The following is a 20,819-nucleotide window of genomic DNA, read 5'->3' as shown; positions in this document are numbered from 1 at the left end:
AACTGGTTTAACATTTTTCTGTGATTGCACTGAAAAAAAATTATGCTAATTTTTGTCGTCGACTCATGTTAAAATATGTTGAGAAATACGTTTTGTCAAACTCTTTGCAATTACGTTCCATAAAATTAAACGCAACGTTCATCTTTTTTCCCCCTTTTTTTTCCAAATTTTTGTATGCATATACGTTGTTGTAGTAAAAATTTAGAGTTTTAACAACATGAACCGTAGCTTGAATTGAAAACGATAAACAAAGATATATTTTTTTTTAAAATTATTAAGTTATAGCAGTAATTGCTGTTTTTTGTATGTCTATACATGATTTAATAAAGTATAAATTTACAGTCACTTTAACTTCTTCCGAAAAAAAATCATCTAAAAGGAGACCAATGCCATTGCAGAACACATTTGCTAACGGTCCTATGGCATTCTTCAATTCCCTGTGCACCGACACATGTAACGCACACCGACCCCAACCTAAAGCTGTTTCTTTTTATTTAAGATGGGCATAAAAAAGAACAAGTTGTAGTTGGGGGTTTCCCTGGTCCCAGCCATATGTCAGCCATCAGGAGTGGTGAACATGACATTTCCAAAAACCGTGAGAAAGTCGTCAGAGATTCGGCGGTACCGCGGGGGGCAGATTTTCGGGGGGAAGATTGTATTTCAAAAAAGTCTTCGCAAAATAAAATCAGGACATTTTACATTCGTAGTAAGATCTGTGTTTTTTTTTTACAACATTTTCCTTGCATATATTTTTTTTCAACAGTTTTTCGCGTATGCCAGTTGAGTCGTAGATAAGATAATTAATTCGGTGATAATAAGAGTTTGATGCCGTATGATCCTATGCACATCTGGTTGTGGGAAAAGAAAACCCCAAAACGGACACAATCCCACTGAAATTTATACACGGGATTTTATCCAACTGCACGAGAGATTTACAACTCTTTTTCCAAAACCGTCCTAGTTGAGAAAAAAAACCTCGAAGACTTTGGAGGAAAAAATCCTCCCGCTGATGTAAAAATAATTACTTGTTGCGACACATTGAAAAAGATCAAGTGTATATGATTATGCTGGGAGACAGTCTGGTTTTGTTTTAATTAAGTCATATAAAAGTTAGCTCACGAACTTATCAAAAAGTTTAATGAGTTTTGTAGTTCTGAACTTTGTGTTAGACCCTATAATGTTACATCTAGTTACAAATGGACAAATATTTTAGATAGGCACCCGCTGCACTGAGATACAGATTACGGCAGATAAAAATGGTGAAGAGCGTCTTCTTTCACATTGTGCATTAATAAGCCATTATATGAGACAATTGCATGCAACATCCTTAGAGAATGTCAGAAAATAACACATCGAATTGAGAAAGACAGAAAAGTTTTATAAGGTCAACAAATAGCAGATAATGCTTAATGGTCGTAATTGTATGAATGCTGCAATTGAGCAGTCAAATATGAGATAAAATGCTCATTTGCATTTCCAAAAATGCAATCTGTAGGGAGAGAATGAGAAATCCAGAATATCGATGGGAAAATATTTTGTTTCTTCTTTAGAAGTGTCTCTTACCTCTATGGAGTTGCAGAATTCAAAGCACTGGTCTGAATCACAGAAAACTAGAATTAATTTTCCAAAAAAGACGACACAAAATAAGAATACATAAGAAAAACAGTTTGTCATCTCGTTCTACGGCTGTAAGTCCATGTTGTAGAGTACTGCTACGAGAAAACGCGCGGGAGAGCTCACGCACACGTCAGCTCCAGTTTGACTCAGCTTCGGTAACTGAGACTCGGGGGGAATTTAGGCCCGCGCTCTCTCGTACGTCTGCTCAGACTCTATTGTTCAATGTCACTGCGGATAACAGACAATCGTGGACACATACACAACAATTGATGGGTGTTTTATGAGTTAACGGCTTAATGCCATCGATTGATTTGGTGAGATTTTAATTGGAGGTACGTTTGTAAATGGCCGTCCCCCACAAAACTAGGAGTGTCGCCAGAAGTGCGGGGTCCGTGATTGATTTGTTTACCTCCCTGATTAAGGACGGCATGAAAAAGAAATGGAGGAGACGCTTTACCACCGACATGCAATTTTTTAAAATAAATAACAAGTTGCTGTTCTTTAAAAAAAGGACTACAATACGTGGACCATATGCATGTTTTCTTTCTCTCTCTCTCTTCTCTCAAAGAAAATTTGTCTCTTTATTGGATATTAATGTAGGTTCGTCTCTACAGTGATCTCTCTACTTTGACCGATAGTACTTTCATAGCAAAATTGTTAAATTTAATCTCCGATTGGCATAAAGTTTTGTTATTTTCAAATCCAGGCTATTTTGATACATATATAACACATAATAGCTGGTAATTAACATATACCTGAACTGAATTTCAAATTCAGTTCAGGTCTGTAGTATGCAGATTTTTTTTTAGGCCCCCTTCTTTTTCCCCACAGGGAATACCGTTGCTAAAGGCATGTATCAAGCTGTATTTGAATCCAAATATATCATTTTTTTGCGAGCCGTGATGCACAAAATTAATGCCGGTGAAGACTTGCTTTATCTTTTAAAAATCTACAACTAGTAATTATGAAATTTTAAATTCAAGTTGTAAAGTTATCTATAGATAACTTAATAAACAACTTGAATTAAAAACTTAATTCAATGACTAATAGATAACTTAACAACTTGAATTAAAAACTTCATTCAACGACTAGTTCTATGTTTTTAAAAGATTCAACGACTAGCTAAATGTAAGTTCTTCATACTTTTTAAAATGATTGTCAGATTGTGCCATAGATTCAATGTTTAGTTCGCGTTTAAAAGTATGTGTACAAGATTAAAATTTGGATTCGCCAATGAACTTTCAATCGCATCATTTCGGGTCTTTCTGTCAAATGTCGGAAAGCTAGTCGAAAAGGCCAGAGTTGCGATTGGTGAAGCGGAGTCAGCCGAAGATTGCCGATTGGATCTCTCTAGAATTCTCGCGCATGCGTAGGCTGGCGTATGCCCAGGGCATCCTGTTTAGCCTGGCTTATATATTTATTGCGTGGACCTCAGGGTCCACGCAATAATTTCAAGTGGTCAAAACATCAAACGTATTTATAAAGATTTACTCTCTCTCTCTCTCTCTCTCTCTCTCTCTCTCTCTCTCTCTCTCTCTCTCTCTCTTCTATTATATTAAAGTTGCGCGAAAGCCTAATCATTACCGAAGAATTTGTACAAATAAATGCATGACAAAATTTTTTAAATAAAACACAAGAAATTAAATTATTAATTAAACACGGTAAGTAGATGTATGTTCTTGACATAAATGTTTTGAAAGTGGATTTTTATTTACAAAGTATCACAATAAAAAAAGAAAAAATTAATTTCCTAAGATGCATCTTTGGATATTTTTAGGACACATATTTTCGGAATATAGTGTCAATCTGTGAAGTTTGAATTTACCGGATGGCCGTAAATACAATTTTCACAACAAATACAATTTAGCTCATTTTTGTGAATTTGGCGTTCCATAGACTGACCCCCGGTAAATATAAGATCTATAGATACATGTACTAAATACACGTCTAAGGATCAGCGACAGCAGCTTAGAAAAATCATCTCCACCCTGAACAATTTTTGTTAAAAAAGTACAGAATGATTTTTTTTATTTCCAGATTCCATACCCCCTTCCCCCACGCATTTAATCATTATTTAAATAAGTACAAGTTTTTATCGACTTCTTAGATATGACTTTAGCAGTGTAGTCTTAGTTCATTCTTCTCCCAGTTTAATTAGTAATATAACTATATGTAACATATACCTGTAGCTTAGTTAATTTTTCTATTTATATCCGGTACTTAACTTACCTTGCATGAGAAGAAAAACTAAACATTACAAAATTACATGAAAGAATTGCGTCAAACTTCGGAAACTTGTTCGTCCGAATGGTTATTTCAGTCAAATGCTTGGATTTGTTAACGCATAAAACACCCATCTACATGTAAATGCCCAGTTTTGTATTTAAAAAAAAATTAATTACATATTTTAAGAATTCTTGAAAATCTACAATTAAAATATTTTCATTCCAATGACTCTTATCTCGATTCTTCCTATGCATTCTTTTAAATATAAAACAAGAGGCCCGTGGACTACAACGCTCAGTGTGGCTCCGGCGTACCCCGGGGGTCATGATGTGAAAACAATCTACACTGAATCTACACTGCCCGATGATGCTTCCACATCAATAGGACTATTCAATGCTTTGCTGTCCTTGATAAAAAAAAAATTTGATCCCCATAAATGTGGCCCCACCCTGTACCCTCAGGGGTCATGGTTTTAAGTTTCATAAAAAACTTACAGTATGTAAGAAAGCTTTGACAAAGGTTTTATATTTCCTGGTCCATTGATTCTTGATGAGATTATTTTAGAATAGCGCACCGCATTTTCACCATTTCTTAATTATCTCCCCTCGGAAGATAGTGAGCTCCTTCAAATGAAAAAACTTGAATTCCTTTTACCTCTGTGCCAAGTTTGCTTGAGTTCCGTCCAATTGGTTCTTGAGAAGAAGATGAAAAGTTTACATACAATGGACAAATTTCGATTACAAAATACTGGCTTATAATTTAACATTTTTGCTCGAGTGAGAAATAAAACTAATCAAGTGCAGCGAGGGCTCGATTTTAACAAGTGGTTGATGAAAACCCTATATGGTGTATCTGGGTTAAAAAACACGAGATATGGAGAGTAGAAATACATTTTAAAAGTTGAATTAACATTAAAACTTTGGGTGTTACAGTTTTTATATGTGGAGTCGGAAAATAAATCGGTTACTTTTTTTAATTTTGATATCTTTGAAAAGCGAATCATTTAAACTCAGTAATTTTCCGAAAAGTCTTATCTTTATACAAGGTACTATAAAGAAAAGAAGATGTGTTTGTTAAACACCGATGTCCCCATACGACAGCTTAAAGTGTGGATTGAAGTTTCTCAAATGTCAAACTCCAAGGTCAAGACCAAAAGGTTAAAATTGTTGGTATCCAAAGAAGTTTTTGTCATAAGGAATAAATCTGTGAAATATGAAAGCCATAATACTAACTTCAAACGTAATGACCAATGTTAAAGTTTTTAAAAAGCGGGTCAATTAAACTCTGTGCATGATCAAGATGAAAAGGTCAAAAATATTTATACCTTTTTGAAAGGTTTTGTCACAAAAAACACATTTGTGAAGTATGAAAGCCCTAGCACTAACTGTTCAAAAGTTATAGTCTAGATTAAAGTTTGTTTGTTTGTTTGTTTGTTGTTTTTTTTTTTTTTGTAAAAGTGGTTCAAATTCTAATGTCAAGAGGCCAACTTTGGTAGTATCCCGAGAAAATCTTGTCACTCACAAGGATTTCAACTGTGAAATATGAAAGCCATAGCCCCATCCATTCAAAGGTTGGAATTTCGAAATCATATCTTCGATCACGGGGGTATAAAAATCCTAAAATTATGCATGAAGACACATTAATTTGGAGTAACTTTTCAAGGATAAATTTTACTAAATTTATTTTGCACAAGATAAAATTATATTTATCGCCATGCTTACAGCACTGGTAAAATGATGGGGGGTCAAATTGATCATTTCAAAAGTTACAAAACTCAAAACTCAAATAAGTTAATTTTATCCTTGATCAGTAACTTGATTGTACAGTGACCCATTATGAACTATGGTATATACTTCTAAAAAATAAAATCCTTGATAAATCCCATGTCATAGTGACATACTTTATGGACAAATGACCCTCTACTCTAGATTTATTTCACAAAAAAATTCAATCTCGATCTTATCATTGATTTTCATCAAGAGCTTTAATTAGTACCAGCTTCAAATGGAATATTTTCGCATTTACCTCTAGTACTGTATTATCCCGAAGTAAAAAGAACGATAACCCCTTTACTGTAGATGGACTAGTGAATAAAAACCTATGGGTAAAGATCACATAATATTAATATGTACCTGAATTCTTTTTTAAATTGTCCTTTCCAGAGAAGTTTATTTAATTTATCTTTAAGATAGTTTAAGGATGTAAAATACGACACATTGAAAAGTGTGATCTACTCACCATGTACAGTTATATTATATGTATGTCAATGAATATGCAAAATCATTATTGTGAATATGTTACGATTGTTGATTGAAATATTTTAAAAAGTATTACAGACTGGAAAGTGGTTTTGACTATCCTCCTCCTCGGATACAACTAAAATGAAAGAATATTGCATATAAATGAAAAAGGTATACAAATAAGGGAACTATTTATATATAATGCAAATCGAAATGTAAAATACAATTTAAAAAAATATACAACGTGGAATGGAAAGTTTTAGAATAAAAATGAAAAATAAATTAGATAGAAATGGAAAATTATAAATAAAACAAATACGAGTTTGATTGACACATTCTTGCGCTTTCACAAATTTGACTTTATTCTTAATAATTAGTAAAAGTGCAAATCTAGAATTAGGGAGTGAAAGGTAGTTGATTGACCAAAGCTGGAAATTGGAGAAATTCTCCCCAAAAGAGCGCAAAAAATATTGCGCCTTAAATTGCACATTTTCTGCACTACAGGATCTGTAGCGTTATGGTCAAAGACAAATATAAAAAACCATAACGCTACAGATCTGCAGCTACTGCACTGACTGACAATATGCTGTGTGTATTTTTTGCTTTCGAACATTTCTATTCGAATTTTCTGTATTATAGTTTTAATATTTTTCATTTATACACAACAAGATAGCGAACAGTATTGAAGCTCGAAAGTCCATTAAACAATACAAAACTTGAGCATGGTAAACACGAACCTCCAAAACATTAAAGATGGGATCAGGTGCCATGGAGGAGTGAGCATCCCCTGCCGACCGGTAACACCCGTCGTGTGCTCCTTGTTATAATCAGGAAATAACGGATTTTTTTTCGACAATTCATCGCGTATATTATGGCTTAACAATTTGTATGAAAAACTCATTGAAGCATAGTATTTGATAAGAAAGACCGGACTCTTTGACAAATATGTAAAATTTTGTAGAAAAGTAAAACTCAAAATACGAAGAATCCAACCTTCCAATTTCATTAAACCAGAAGTGGTAAGGGTTGGAGTTAGAGCCATGAACATTGTGTAATAGATCAAGAATTAAGAGAAATTAAGCTTGTAACAATATGGTATTTGTCTGTTCGGCTCAATATAATATATGCTCTTTGAAAAACGTAGTAGTAATTCTCCGATTAGAAATCCAATATATCTTCACTTACCAAGAAATAATTTTTTACAAATTCACATTTCAGTGCTTAACACTTAAAATGTTCCAGTATACCAAGGTGAGTTTGAGCTACCCTAACTCTGCTTGATTTCTTAATTCCATAAATAACGGTACAAAAAGAAATACATTGTCATATCCAGCAGAGAGACTCTACCAAACCCTTACCCTTGCTCCATACAAGAAATCTAAATGCTGTAAAGGAGTAAAATTTAGAAACACTGTGCTACAACTTATTCTAGAAGGTGTGTAAATTAGATGATGATCCTCAAAATCTATTCAGAACTTTTGAAAACTTAGATTTTAAATTTAAATTTTAAAATGTCAGAAGTGTAAAATATCAAAACTTTATGCTTTTCTCACTTAATGCAACAATTTATCACTATGAAGATCTAACATTGATATTATCGTCAACAGCTCTCCTTAATAAAAATAGAACTCGGAAATATTCACATCTTCTGATCGATCATCAGCAAAATTACATCATTTCAAACTCTCCTGATTGTCCACACATGTACACTGTTCAAAGTTGATATTAAAAGTCTGTCACTTCTTTTTCATATTTGGATGTTTACTGACCACGGAGGTCGGGTTTCAAATAAATTTGTATTACAAATGTACGACAAATTGTATGTAGTAATATTCCAGTATCACCTGCTTATGTCGTCATGTTTTACGTCTAACGCATTTGCTGCTGATAAGTACGATCCCGTTTTAAAACGAGGCAGGCTTTACACTGATAAGTTGATGTTACAGATTTTTCAACCACTTTGTTTTTAAAGCCGACACCTCGTTAATTCTGTGGTCATTATAATAACCTCATAAGAAAAGTTATATATACCATTGGGTCGAATTTAGCTGACTCGTTTCATACGGATTTTTAAGCTTTTAATTTTATTTCTATACTTAAGGACAGATGATACAAATAAATATTTTCTTTGGAGGAGACTTAATATCATGTCTCAAGTTTAGAAAAGTGAATAATTCTTAGAATGTTTTCTCCAAAAAGCTGGAAAATGAAATAGACTTGGAAAAGTTTAGTAATATTTCAATAAAATTACAAATGTGAATAAAACACACCCAGTAAAGGTTTACAGATGAAAATAAATTTTATAATATGTTATATTGGTGCTAAAAGTGTAATATAATCTCTAGAAAAGTAGACCAAGCCAGGTGAATTTTATCAGGAAAAGCAAAATAGTAAAAAATCAGCGTATATTATATTGATTAATTTTTGTCATTTTGTTTTTCTTCCTAAAAATCACCTGGCTTGTTATATTCTAAGGTTTATATTGCACTTTTAGCACCAAGGTAACATATTCTGGAATTTGTTTTCACCTGTAAACCTTTACTTAGTGTGATTTGTCTATTTTTGTTTTTTCATTGAAATATTACTGATATTTTCCAAGTCTACTTCACCTTCCAGTTCTTATGATAAAAAATTCTAAGAATTATCCACTTTTCTTAACTTGTGACATGTTATTAAATCTTTTCCAAACAAATAATTTGTTTGTATCGTGTGTCCTTAATTTGACTGCAGAATGTACTATCTTCAAATCAACTAATAGCACTTACAGCGGGTTTGATTGGTCATCAAGGGATGCTTACTCCTATAAATCATCTGATCCTTTCTGTAGAATATCCAGGGGTTAGTGTTTTATGCTATCTCTGCTTATTTGTATTGTTTATAGATTCTTAAAGATTGATCATTGTTCGTTTTCTTTACCCTTTTCACTGAATAATCATATCCATTGAAGGAAAATATTTTAAATGGATTTCAGTATTTTAAACGTATTATCAACAATAGGAATGACAATCATATATTTTCAGTATATTGAAATTCAGAATATATAAAAAATTCACTATACACAACGTTGTATAAATAAATCATTATATAACCCAATGTAAGAACCAACAATTAAAAATGTACATTGGAGGAATCTAATACAGATACGTGTATAACACTTATAAATATTGAACTTAGGATATTTCTTGGTTTCATTCTAGAACGACTTCGAGTCACTCTTCACGGGGACTAAATACGTGAATTTTGAGTAGTCCACCGGTATACTCCCAGATTCCGGAGAAAAATCGGTGGGGAGGTCCACAACTTTCGTCACCGTGGTAACTGTTGTCTTGGTAACCAACATTTTCTTTTGCTCAAGGTCAATCTACAGTATAGATCGCAACCATATATGTTTTCCATTTCATATCTTTAAAAACATTTTTACACTTTTTAATTTTTTTAAAATACATTTTCTACTAGTGAAAAACCGATTTTCAAAAATAGGCTATAGGTCTTGACGAAATTTATTGGCCGTGAAAAGCAAAAGTAAAGTGATTGTATGAACATTAAGTATTTTAACAGAGGTCCTTTATGACAGTACTTTGGAAAATATATATTTGAAAAATTGAATAAGTTAAAACAACTGAAAAAAACCTCATGGCAATCATTGCTCATGCTGATTTTCAGATTTGTCCATTTTGAAATAAAATGTGACAATTTGAAAATAAGTGATGCCTATAAGTATCACAGATCGTAATGCTTCACTGTAACCACACACGCACCCACACACACACACACACCCTCACACACACACACACACACACACACCCTCACACACACACACCCTCACACACACACACACACCCTCACTCACACACCCTCACACACACACACACATACACCCTCCCTAGCACACTCCAATACCCACACATTAAAACTGACCTTATTTCTTGGTTTGTTGTTTGTGAAAGGCACCAGCATGTTTTCCATATTAACGTCTTTATCCCTGGAATAAGAGAAACTTGGTCAGTTGCTGAGAATTACATTTTCCTTTCTTAGGGAAGTTTTCAAGAGTAAGTACATTAGATTACAACAGGTATAACTATATGAATAACATAATTAAAAAAACTTACTCTGCATTGGTTTGAACGGAGTCTATGTACAAGTACCCCGAATTTTCTGTTCTGAAAATAAGAAAAAATATTTATCTTGAGAGAGAGAGAGAGAGAGAGAGAGAGAGAGAGAGAGAGAGAGACAGAGAGAGAGAGAGAGAGAGAGAGAGAGAGAGAGAGAGAGGGAGAGAGAGAGATTCCAAACTTATTTATATCGGTACGTCTTTAAGTTTGAGAAAATTCTCTAACACTTCTTATAAATTATGTGGACATCGAAGATATAAACCCAAAGATTCACTTATTAACAATAAATTAGCAAAGTTAACAGTAAATACTCACTTGCTTACGTAACCTGTTTGTTCATACTGGTTACAGATATCTTCTCTATTTTTCAACTGATCTTTCCTTTTTGGTAGTCTATTGCAAAAAGAAAGATGTTTTTTGTTTCTGGTTAGGCACTTTTAACTGTATTTGTATGATAAGATACTCTTATTATCTGTCACAATCAAAGAAACAATTTTACAGATTTTTGAATTTGATCAAGTCTGGAATGACTTTAAATAGCACTTATCATTTAAAATGATTGATTGCACATGTACAGTGTATGTTGCTTTAAGTCCCATCCGAGAATGTCAACAAAGAAAATATATTTAATATATATTCATATTTACTTTTGAAAGTCTTAAATAAGTACAGTGCTATCGCGCCTGACTAATGGGTAATATAATTACTAGTATCTCTATAAAGTTTTAAGTTTTAGAAAGAAATTGATTTGTCTTCTTGTTTTTCAAATTATGTGAGGATGAAAAAAAGCTTTTTCTTGTGAGTCTGGATTTCAGATAAACAATTTACCTTTTGCTTCGACAACAATACCACAGAAGACAACAAACCAGAAAAATCACAAACAGGGTCACCAACGTTAACACCAAAATGACAATGTTTATCATAATTTCTGAATAAAAAAAATAAAACAACAAAGAATTATACAAATGTTATCAATGTCAACACCAGGATGACAATGTTAACTATAATTCCTACATTAGAAAAAATATCACCAGCGTCAACACCAGGATGACAATGTACACTATAATTCCTAAATAAAAAAAAAACAAAAATATCACCAGCGGCAACATCAGGATGACAATGTTAACTATAATTCCTAAATAAAAAAAGATATATATACAAATGTTATCACCATCAACACAAGCATGACAATGCTAACTATACGAGGGGTCTCCCAAAAAGTCGCAGACAATATTTATATAACCGTACAGTAGGGAATTTAATTAGGTCCCTTAGTCTAGAGTGATTTTTCATTAAAAAAAATTGTATGTTAACAGTTAGACTCATGTGAAGCAGAAAAAGAGATCATGACGTTATAAGAGACGCTTGCTTTAAAGTACACTTACATGCTTTCTTTATTTTTTCATAATTAATTTTCTTAATAGTTGTGATATTATGAAACTTGGAATGCATGATCATAAAATGTTACTTTTTGCTAGGACAAGAAGCTAAAAGAAACTGTTTTTCCTGTCTACGACGTTTTGGGAGAACCCTCGTAATTCCTAAAGAATAAAAATAAAATAATACAAATATCACCAATGTCAAAATCATTATTATAATGTCAACTGTAATTCCTAAATAAGAAAAAAGTTATAGCGTTTAACAAACAGTATATCCAATCTAAGAATTATCATCCAAAGTCTACTATAATGCCAGTCTCAATGAAAACTGGATGATATAAGACAACCCGCAAAGAAAATCGAGGCAATGTATATTCCTAGAAAGGAAAAATATATATTTCAAGTCGAGCATGTACGAATTAAAAGAAATTCAATATAAAACAATGCATCAATCTTATGCAGTTTGAAAATTACAATTTTGCAAAATCAATGAAATTTAAATAGCTAAGTATTAGAATCATCTTTGATTGATGAATTTTAAAGAAATTAACTTACTCTCCATTCCTGTGTTTGATGTCTCATTAAAAGAAAACCGGAAGTGACGGTCTATATGAATAATGCAGACTGCTCGTTCCCCTTAAAGCAGTAGACTCCTAAGTAACTCTGTCATGGACAAAGGTTTTATCTCTTCTATTTGTTTTACAGAGTTGATTAATTATATATGCTTAAACCTGAAGACAGCTCTTAATTCTTTGTCGTCATGTCGACTGCATTAAATTAAAGATTCTCAAAAGCAGAGGGGATTTTTTTAACTCCCAGATGATTTACTTTCACGTGGTCACATTCTACATTTTTAGTTAAATTATCACTAATATATTCTAGTAGAGTGTTTGGATTTACGGCTTGGGTTTAAATTTTCATTCTATTGAACAACAAGAAGTAAAACACCTTCAAAACTTATTGTTGTTGATGAATAAATTCCCCGTCGACCTATCAATTGCAGTATTCTTAACAGTAAATGGATTATTTTTTAATCACAGTTGTTACTATTTGGTCAAATTAAATTTTTGTTTTTGTATTTTTTGAATACAAGTAATTTACAGGTTAGATTGTAGTGGTCTTATCTCAGAAGTTTTCATTTTCAATGTAGAACAAATAATTTTAAAAAAAGAAAAGAATTACAACAGTATTAAATAAAACATGTCCAAATCTAAAATGCATGAATAAAAGGAACAGCAGTCAGATCAAAAGTCCATTTAATCATTTTCATGATTCATTAATGATTCAGGAGAATCAGGTGCCATGGAGGAGTGAGCATCACTTGCCGACTAGTCACACCCGCCATGTGCTCATTGTCATGATTGAAAAAAACGTCGACAATTCAATTTGAAAATACTGGCCTAACATCTAGTATTAAACATCGTCAGTCAGCATTTGACTCAATGACAAATTGTATTTGATGTCACGTTCATATTATCGACCATAGGACTTAAGAAATTATTACTTTTTATCGAGACTGTTGATATTCTTGATTAACTTAGTTTAGAAATTATTCATACTTAGAGCATGTACTTGCGTGTAGGATATATTGTTGCATATAAGAAAAGTTTGAATGATGAATTACAGCTTTTTAATTTAAATCTTACACTTTCTTACACAAGTCCTCGTAAACTCATCATGGATATTCCCTCTTAATGATTAGAGATATGGCCTTAAGTTTGAAATTGTTTTTACAATTTCTCCCTTTTTTCGCTGTTAATTCATAAGAAATATTGTGTACATTAGAAACCTAGTCATCTAATCTGTTGAAAAGAAATTACTGCTTAAAAAAGAAGTGTATTGCTCAAATAGTAATTTAGATAATTTTAATGAAATCTGGCAACCTTTATTAGATATATTATAATCAATATCTTGGAATTTATTATATTTTTTATATACTATGTTATTCAATTAAGTGTTAAAATGAAATGTAATTTCCCCTGTAATGGATTTCTTTGTAAAATCAATGAACAGTTACTTTGTATAAAAATTGTATAAAATTATGTAGATAGTAAGCTCCACATTAAATTTTAATGATTTATAAATCAGAAACATTGTCCTATAAGTAGATAGATGTTATTGTCCATAGTTGAATTTGTTGCATACTTTTCTATTTTATAATTTTGTATATGAAGAGAGAGCCAATTAAAAAAAAAAAAGAAAAGAAACCTAGTCAAGCAGTTCAGGCAAAAACTCAAATTAGCAAAGTTAAAAAATATACACTTAGAATCCTTCTTATTAGAAATTAATACGAAGTGAAAGGGGGTCAAAGATATCATCAAATAAAGGCAATGAAAAAACTTCACACATTTGCTAACTTGCAGTTAATTTTCTAGAGCTATAAATTGCTTTTTCTGTTTGTTATTACAGGAATTAATATCAGATGCTGCAGAAAAAATAAATAGCCCGCGTAAGACTTCCTTGTACATAAGCACGTTCTTTTAGATATCTGCAAACTTCTGACAGAACATTAAATTTTAAGTGCTACAAACTGACTGACAAACAAAGGGTCAACTAATCAGACTAGCTGAGATACAGACAGACCGATGGATGGATATAAGGTTTTTATGGAGATAACGAACGGTATTCAGGCTTAAAAAACCATTAAACCGGACCTCCAAAACATCAAAGGTGGGATCAGGTGCCATGGAGGAGGTCGAGCATTTCTAATGATACAATATTTGCTGACCTTGATTTGTATCGACCATAGAACTTACAAAATGATGACTTTAAACGAGACTGCTGATATTCATCAACTTAGTTATAAATAACTTAACTCGTTTTAGAAATTGTTTTAGCTTTCTATGTTACAAATGGTAATGATAAATAGCTTTATATATAAAGTTTCATGCAAAGAAATTGTGCACAATTTGAGGAATAAATGTTAATTTTTGAAAAATGATTTAAAAAGTTTTTTTTTTTGGAATCGATTTTGGATCCAAGACAGGCGTCACAGATGAAATGGCTGTAGCTTGAAACATTTGGAAATAACAAACAATATTCAAGATGAATATTCAATAAACGATACAAAATAGGAGCAGCGTAAACAAGGACCTTAAGGTAGGATTCTCTGGATTCTGACTAGATGAAACATTCAAAGTGTATTTGCTTATATGTCTTTTATATTGAGGTGTAAGGAATTTAAAAGACCATATTTTTCTTTCCTCATCAGAATTGTACAACTTTAAATAGAAATGGTAAACTGCGTTTGAAAACTGGCGGAATGGTAGCGTATGAAAATATCTTCTTTTCTGCCTCTCAAAATTATAATAGAACAATGAATTTAATTATAATTTCTACACAATCAAAGACTTGAAGAAATTTTCAAATTTAAGTTAGATTATTAATAAGGAACTAAACTTTCAAAATATATCAAATAAATATGATTTTTTAAACAAACTAGAACTATGTTAGCTTTTAAACGCTTTCAATCAAAGTACAGGTTTGAGCCAAAAGTCCATAAAAAGTATTTTTTCTCTCTTAGTAAACAATCAAAACTTTTTGTTTTTGTATTATTTTGTACATTTATAAGACTACTTTATTACACGTGAAAAAAAAAGAAAAGTTAAATATAGGAAGCATATGTAAATAACCAATATATCCTAAAAAAAAAGAAAAACAGAGAAAATTCGGATTAGCCAATATCTAGTTTAGTTAAATTATTTATGGACGAGGGCAGTTCAAAAATTACAGACGTCATATAGTTATGAAACTTCACAGAAATATGTATCTTAAAGATTTCAATGAATTTTGGGCAAAAAGTCTGTATTTTAAAAAAAAATTCTACTAAAATTATCGGTATGTTTATATCGCTGATGGAGAAGTACGGAGCACGACAAAAAATTTGAAGCAAAAGCATGCGCAATCCAAAATTCTCATTAATTTTCTATAATTCACGATTTTTTGACAATTTTCTCAAATGTATCTTTAAATTGTTCTATTATTATGCATTTAGATTTCTGACGTGATATTTGAAATACTAACAAAATTATAGTGATTTTTCTCTTATGCGATTCCCGTGACAACGACTAAGAAAATGACATCTCCTGAATTGACGGCTCACCACACTTTTGCTAAATTATGTGTAATGATCCATCGCCAACATAGGTTCAATATATGCGTAATAAAACATGTAGTAAACTAGGGTATTCGTGACATTCGTCCACAAATAGCAAATTGAAAATTTAGACCGTTAGACCTCTGTAAAAAGGCTATACGGGAGGACGGGAAGAGGATTATCGACAAAACTGTAAGGAACGTGATTGAAAGTCACCAGTATCACACTATATCTCATAAATACCTGCATTTTTTGGTTTTAAAACAAAACAAGACTATTCTTTACTTGTTTAATAAATCTTAAGCTTGACAAGAAATGGTGTTTGGATGTTGAGTAGATAAGGTAACTCAAACTGTACAGGTACTCTTGAGAAAATGTTGAGAAAATGGAAGTTCAATCACATATTTTTAATAATGCCTGTGACGTCGAAAATTTTGCTGCTCCGCGACTTAATGATATGTCCTGAAAAATCATTCAAAATTGATACCAATTTGATTTTGAAATTTTGAAGACCATATAAGTAAAGATTCTTTCATATTATGTGTGATATTTTGCCCGATTATGTCGTCAAATATTTTTTCTGTGCAACAAGTCCGTGTAGTTTTTGAACGACCCTCGTAAATTTGGTAATATCATGCTATAGACCCGATATAGTACTTTCTTTTTAGGCAAAAAGAACAATCTTTAAACTTTTGAAATAGAAGTAGGCATCACATGATTGGCAACAGTATTTTTTCATTCATAATGTCAAGGAAAAAGATAATGACCTTGACCTGACCTTGTCTCTAATATAAAACGGTCAAATTTGATTTTACTGATACTATCACTTACTGATATTGTCGTCTTGATTCTGTGAAAATTACATTAATTTTTAAGTACAAGAAATATGAGAAGAATCCTACCATGAAAACTACAGAGGTGAGATAAAGTGCCATGGTGGAGTAGCATCCCCTGCTGACCGGTCACATCCTCCTTGTAATGATAGGGTAATAACGAAAGAATCTGTCGTCAATTCAGTGTATAAATAATGGACTAACAATTAGTATGAAAAACGTCAGTCAGTATTTGACTCAATAATGAATTGTATCCGCTGACAAGGTAATCGTATCGACCAAAGAACTTACAAAATAATTACTTTTAACTAGACTGCTGATATTCTTGTTCCATCAACTTGTTGTCAATAATTTACCTCGTTTAAGAAATTGTCCATACCTAGAGCATGCTCTTGCGTATCGAATCAACTGAGATATATAAACTCGGTATGCAGGTGATGAAGGTATATTGCTGCATAAGTAAGGGAAGTTGACAATAGAAAAGTTTAAATCATCACGTTTATCATAGAGCTTGGTTGTTAGATTATCATTAAGGTCTTTTTCAAGTATAATATCCAAATATAAATCAGTTGTGTCAGACTTTGTGGTATCTTTAATTTCAAACTCACCAGGATATATCATATCGAAATAAGAATGGAAATTTCCATTTTAAATTGACAATACGTCGTCGATATATCTAAATGAAGAGTTGAAAGGTACAGCAAGTGTTTTCTTCTTTTCAAGATTTTGCACACATTCCGCTTCATATAAATGCAAAAATAAGTCTGCTAATAACGGAGAGCAATTGGTACCCATGGGAATTCCAATAGAATGTTGGAAGACCTGGTCTCCAAAAAAATAAACCACATAGATATTGTCAACCAGAAACTAAGAAACTGTTTTGATGTGAATTTCAGAGTAATTGTGTTTTAAATCAGAAAGTTGTTTATGAAAATGATTTTGCAAGGGACCAATGACAAGATAAGTAAATTTATAGTTGCATTGTTTTTCTTTTTATTGAAAAAAGCAGATGTCAATGATATAAAAAGCTTGGAATTTAATTTCTCGTGAGGATTGGTTGTTTATAAAGTTAAAAAGTCATAACTTTTTAAGCTTTTTCTTTTGATTTTGGTAAAATTTTTTGATATTGAATTATTAATTTTTAAGCATCTAATTTACTCCACTTCTTGAATATTCGTATGTTTCTCAAGAAGTAATGTTTCCTTATGGAAAAAAACCCAATAAAACCACTTTGAGTACAAAATATTGAAAAGTGTGTGTTTGTTTGTTTTTTTTTTTTTTTGTTTTTGTTTTTTTTTTATACATATTTCCTTAAAAAATAAAATGATAATGATATTTTTGGAACTTGCATGAAAGTGCAAATACGGACATAAACTCCAAATTAACCCTTGAAAAGCCTTGGTATTTGAGTTCTCTGTAGAAATAACATAGTCGAGGCAAAATCTTATTACCTATAAAGTTTTATGAAAAATATGCCGTATATATAACAAAATTCAATAAATCCTTCTGGTAGCGATTAAAATTAGCTACTAAATGTTTTCCAGCTTATTTTGAAATCCACGTGTGGAATTTCCAATCTCGTAAATTTATCTCATAAGCTAAGGCCTTTCATGTTGATCTCTGCAGTAAAGTACTGCTAGTATATCTATGGTTGAGCGATATTTGTGTCCCTGACAAAGGTATGGGAATTTTTTTATGGTTGTCATTGTTTTAGATGTTTTAGTTTTGTCCAGTAGCATTATTCAGAAATTTACGAAAAGGTCAAATTTTAGATTTAACGCTAAAATATTTTTAAAAAAGCATAATTTTTAAAAACACATCGAACATAGTCATAGAGTTTATTTTTAAACAAATTACTAGTAATCAAATTTGTTACTAAATATAAGGTTTATGTTTATGATTACCACATAAAGTGTTTGAAACTTTAGAAATGGGTTATGATGAAGGCAATGATTTGACATTCACATTTTTAAAAATTTATTCCCGCGTGGTGTCTGGTCCGTTCGTAATCATTGCAATTAATGCAGCTGACCAAGCGTACTCAAATGAAGCTAAAACAAGGAACTGGGTAGTAACAACGACGTTAGTGACTATTGGGTTGATCTTTTTTGTAACTCTCATCTTGGCTGCTTTCAGGAATAAGCTGACCACAGAAGGGAATAACTTAACCAAGATGGCTGACCCCTCTTTGAATCTTTGGATAGTATTTCTCTGGATCCTTGGACTTGCTGTAATTGTACATATTTCCATCTATACAGCGGTTTATGTTGAGTGCATTCCTTTTATTTCCACAAAGTCAGTTGAAGCTACATTCTCCTTGTTAAGCAGTGTTATTTTAATATTGTTTCTCCTTATTCAGTTGAGTTTTATTTCATACTACCGGGGGATCTGATTTATACAGACCTCTACTGTTAACTTTTCCTGCATCTTTATTTTGGTGGCAAATTTTGTCATCTGGTTCAATATATTTATTAGTGATATTAATGTATTTCACCATGGAAATAATACCGTTCCCAAATATAGCAATGCGCCTTACTGTTTTCGAACATCCAAGATACAAAAAGAACTGGCTAAACATGTATCACCTTTCCTGATACCAAAAAGAATGGAGTTCTGTATCCTTGCCTCAAGTTTCATATTTTGGTTTTTGAATTGGTCTTCTGATGAAACAAATGACAAACTGAATTACTTAAGAAATAAACAATTTAGGGGAGGCTCAACGTCTGCTACAGGAGAAGGACATCATGTTATTGGACAACATATATTTGCTGCAGCATTTGGTATTTTTATGAACGTACCATTTTTTCTCACAACAATATTACTTATATTTGCTTTAAACTAGCAAAGTGAGGACGCAATACTTGCACTACAAATTGGGGAGGTTATGAGTTCTCTCAGCATCATTCTATCTATCTATGTTAGTAGCTATCATCTGAAAAAATATTTTTGCAAATCTAGGAGACCAGCAAAATTGACAGCAACTGAGTATCTACTAATTCTGAGCTCCTCTGGAACAATGGCTTACTACATGTTCGGTACGGTGACCGCATTCACACTGCCAGGTAATTTTACCCATTTAAAGACATTTCTGTGTACTCGTATTATTTTAATGTTGGAAACTTCTCTACAGACTCACTTTTTGATCCAAATCAGACGCTTCCACCCCCAAAGGACAATCCCCTGCTTTCATATCCTCTGGAGGAATTATTTTCATGATTACGAATGTGAGCCACTGGATTTTAATTTCTACCAACAAGTCTAGCTGTCACATGTACAGAAATCTGGAAACAAAGCTTGTGGGTTGCCAAAGTTGGCTCTATATAATAAATATACTTGTTCCTCTTATGTTATTTTACAGATTTTTCTCCGGCATCAGCAGTTACGCTATCTATTACACATTTAAACCACTCATTGTAGAAAAATAAATCTTTTTTATATAATAAACGTAATAAATACAATAGTAATTCATTTAAAAATATTTGATTGGAATGCCTCATTGAATTTAATTTCTTTAGGTGGAATATTGGATACTTCTGTTTTTTGGAAAGTAAATTTAATGTAACAAGAGATTATCATTTTTTTAAAGGCTATGATTAAAGGCCAATTACATACATAGATATATAAACAAAATAATTCTGTGAGGGCCATTAAAACATTTGATCCATTTTTTTGCTGAATTTCTTGTAGAAAGAGAGTTAAGTTTGTTTTAAGAAATTGTGCCCAACACCATTGTATATAGTTATTGCAATTGAAATGTTCAAATAAAAATCAAAAATAAAATGATTAAATATTCATACCACCTCCATGGTTATTTCCATTCATCAACTGGCGTAACCCATGGGCAAAACCGCCGCCTTCTCCACCCAAGTGTTATTAATCTTATACCATACTCCATTGTCAATATATTTTAGTACATAATTGTGTATTATTTTATTTACCGTGCTAGATCACATTGTGTATATATGTATGATATTAATGTTATAGATATTCATGCAATAATAATCTTCATCAGCTCTTTTTGAAATAACATATCAGATTATGTATCATATATAGAAAACAGTTTCATGTAGGGCACAATGAACATTTTTTGAAATTAAGTATGTGGAATATTGAAGACTTCACATGTCTTAAACCATACTCCATTTTCATGTGTCAATATATTTTAGTACATAATTGTGTATTATTTTACATACCTGCTAGATCATATTGTGTATATATGTGTGAAATTAATGTTAAAGATTAATTTATTAATTTCAGATTGCTAGATTTTATTAAGGATACATCACTAATTAGTGAAAATCAAATTGGTTTTAAAG

At 31.8% G+C, this 20,819-nt stretch overlaps 2 protein-coding genes across 3 annotated transcripts in view; both read right to left on the bottom strand.

Annotated features, from left to right (window-relative positions):
* Positions 1–1,947, bottom strand: part of LOC134271722 (proto-oncogene tyrosine-protein kinase ROS-like) — a 70,381-nt gene extending 68,434 nt beyond the window's left edge. Inside the window, 1 exon segment of the mRNA XM_062753933.1 lies at positions 1,564–1,947. Coding sequence (XP_062609917.1) covers positions 1,564–1,674 — 111 coding nt within the window. The 5' untranslated portion in view covers positions 1,675–1,947.
* A 6,945-nt stretch (positions 1,948–8,892) lies between these two features.
* The window catches only part of LOC134271721 (uncharacterized), a 68,871-nt gene continuing 56,944 nt past the window's right edge, over positions 8,893–20,819 (bottom strand). The window contains exons 1-6 of one of the 2 annotated variants that reach the window (XM_062753931.1): positions 12,130–12,216; positions 11,024–11,123; positions 10,511–10,588; positions 10,193–10,243; positions 10,002–10,065; positions 8,893–9,444 (exon numbers count right to left, since the gene is read on the bottom strand). In XM_062753931.1, the coding sequence (XP_062609915.1) occupies positions 9,277–9,444; positions 10,002–10,065; positions 10,193–10,243; positions 10,511–10,588; positions 11,024–11,123; positions 12,130–12,136 (468 nt within the window). In that variant the 5' untranslated portion in view covers positions 12,137–12,216 and the 3' untranslated portion in view covers positions 8,893–9,276. Of the gene's footprint in view, positions 9,445–10,001; positions 10,066–10,192; positions 10,244–10,510; positions 10,589–11,023; positions 11,124–12,129; positions 12,217–20,819 lie in introns of those variants that run through there. The other variant, XM_062753932.1, reaches the window with a different exon arrangement.

Source organism: Saccostrea cucullata, unplaced genomic scaffold (genome assembly GCF_032062105.1).
Source record: "Saccostrea cucullata isolate Sc308-1 unplaced genomic scaffold, CSIRO_AGI_Scuc_v1 ctg533, whole genome shotgun sequence".
Taxonomy (NCBI): Eukaryota; Metazoa; Mollusca; class Bivalvia; order Ostreida; family Ostreidae; genus Saccostrea; species Saccostrea cuccullata.
The sequence above is the reverse complement of the archived record's forward strand: the minus strand, read 5'-3'. Positions and strand labels throughout refer to the sequence as shown.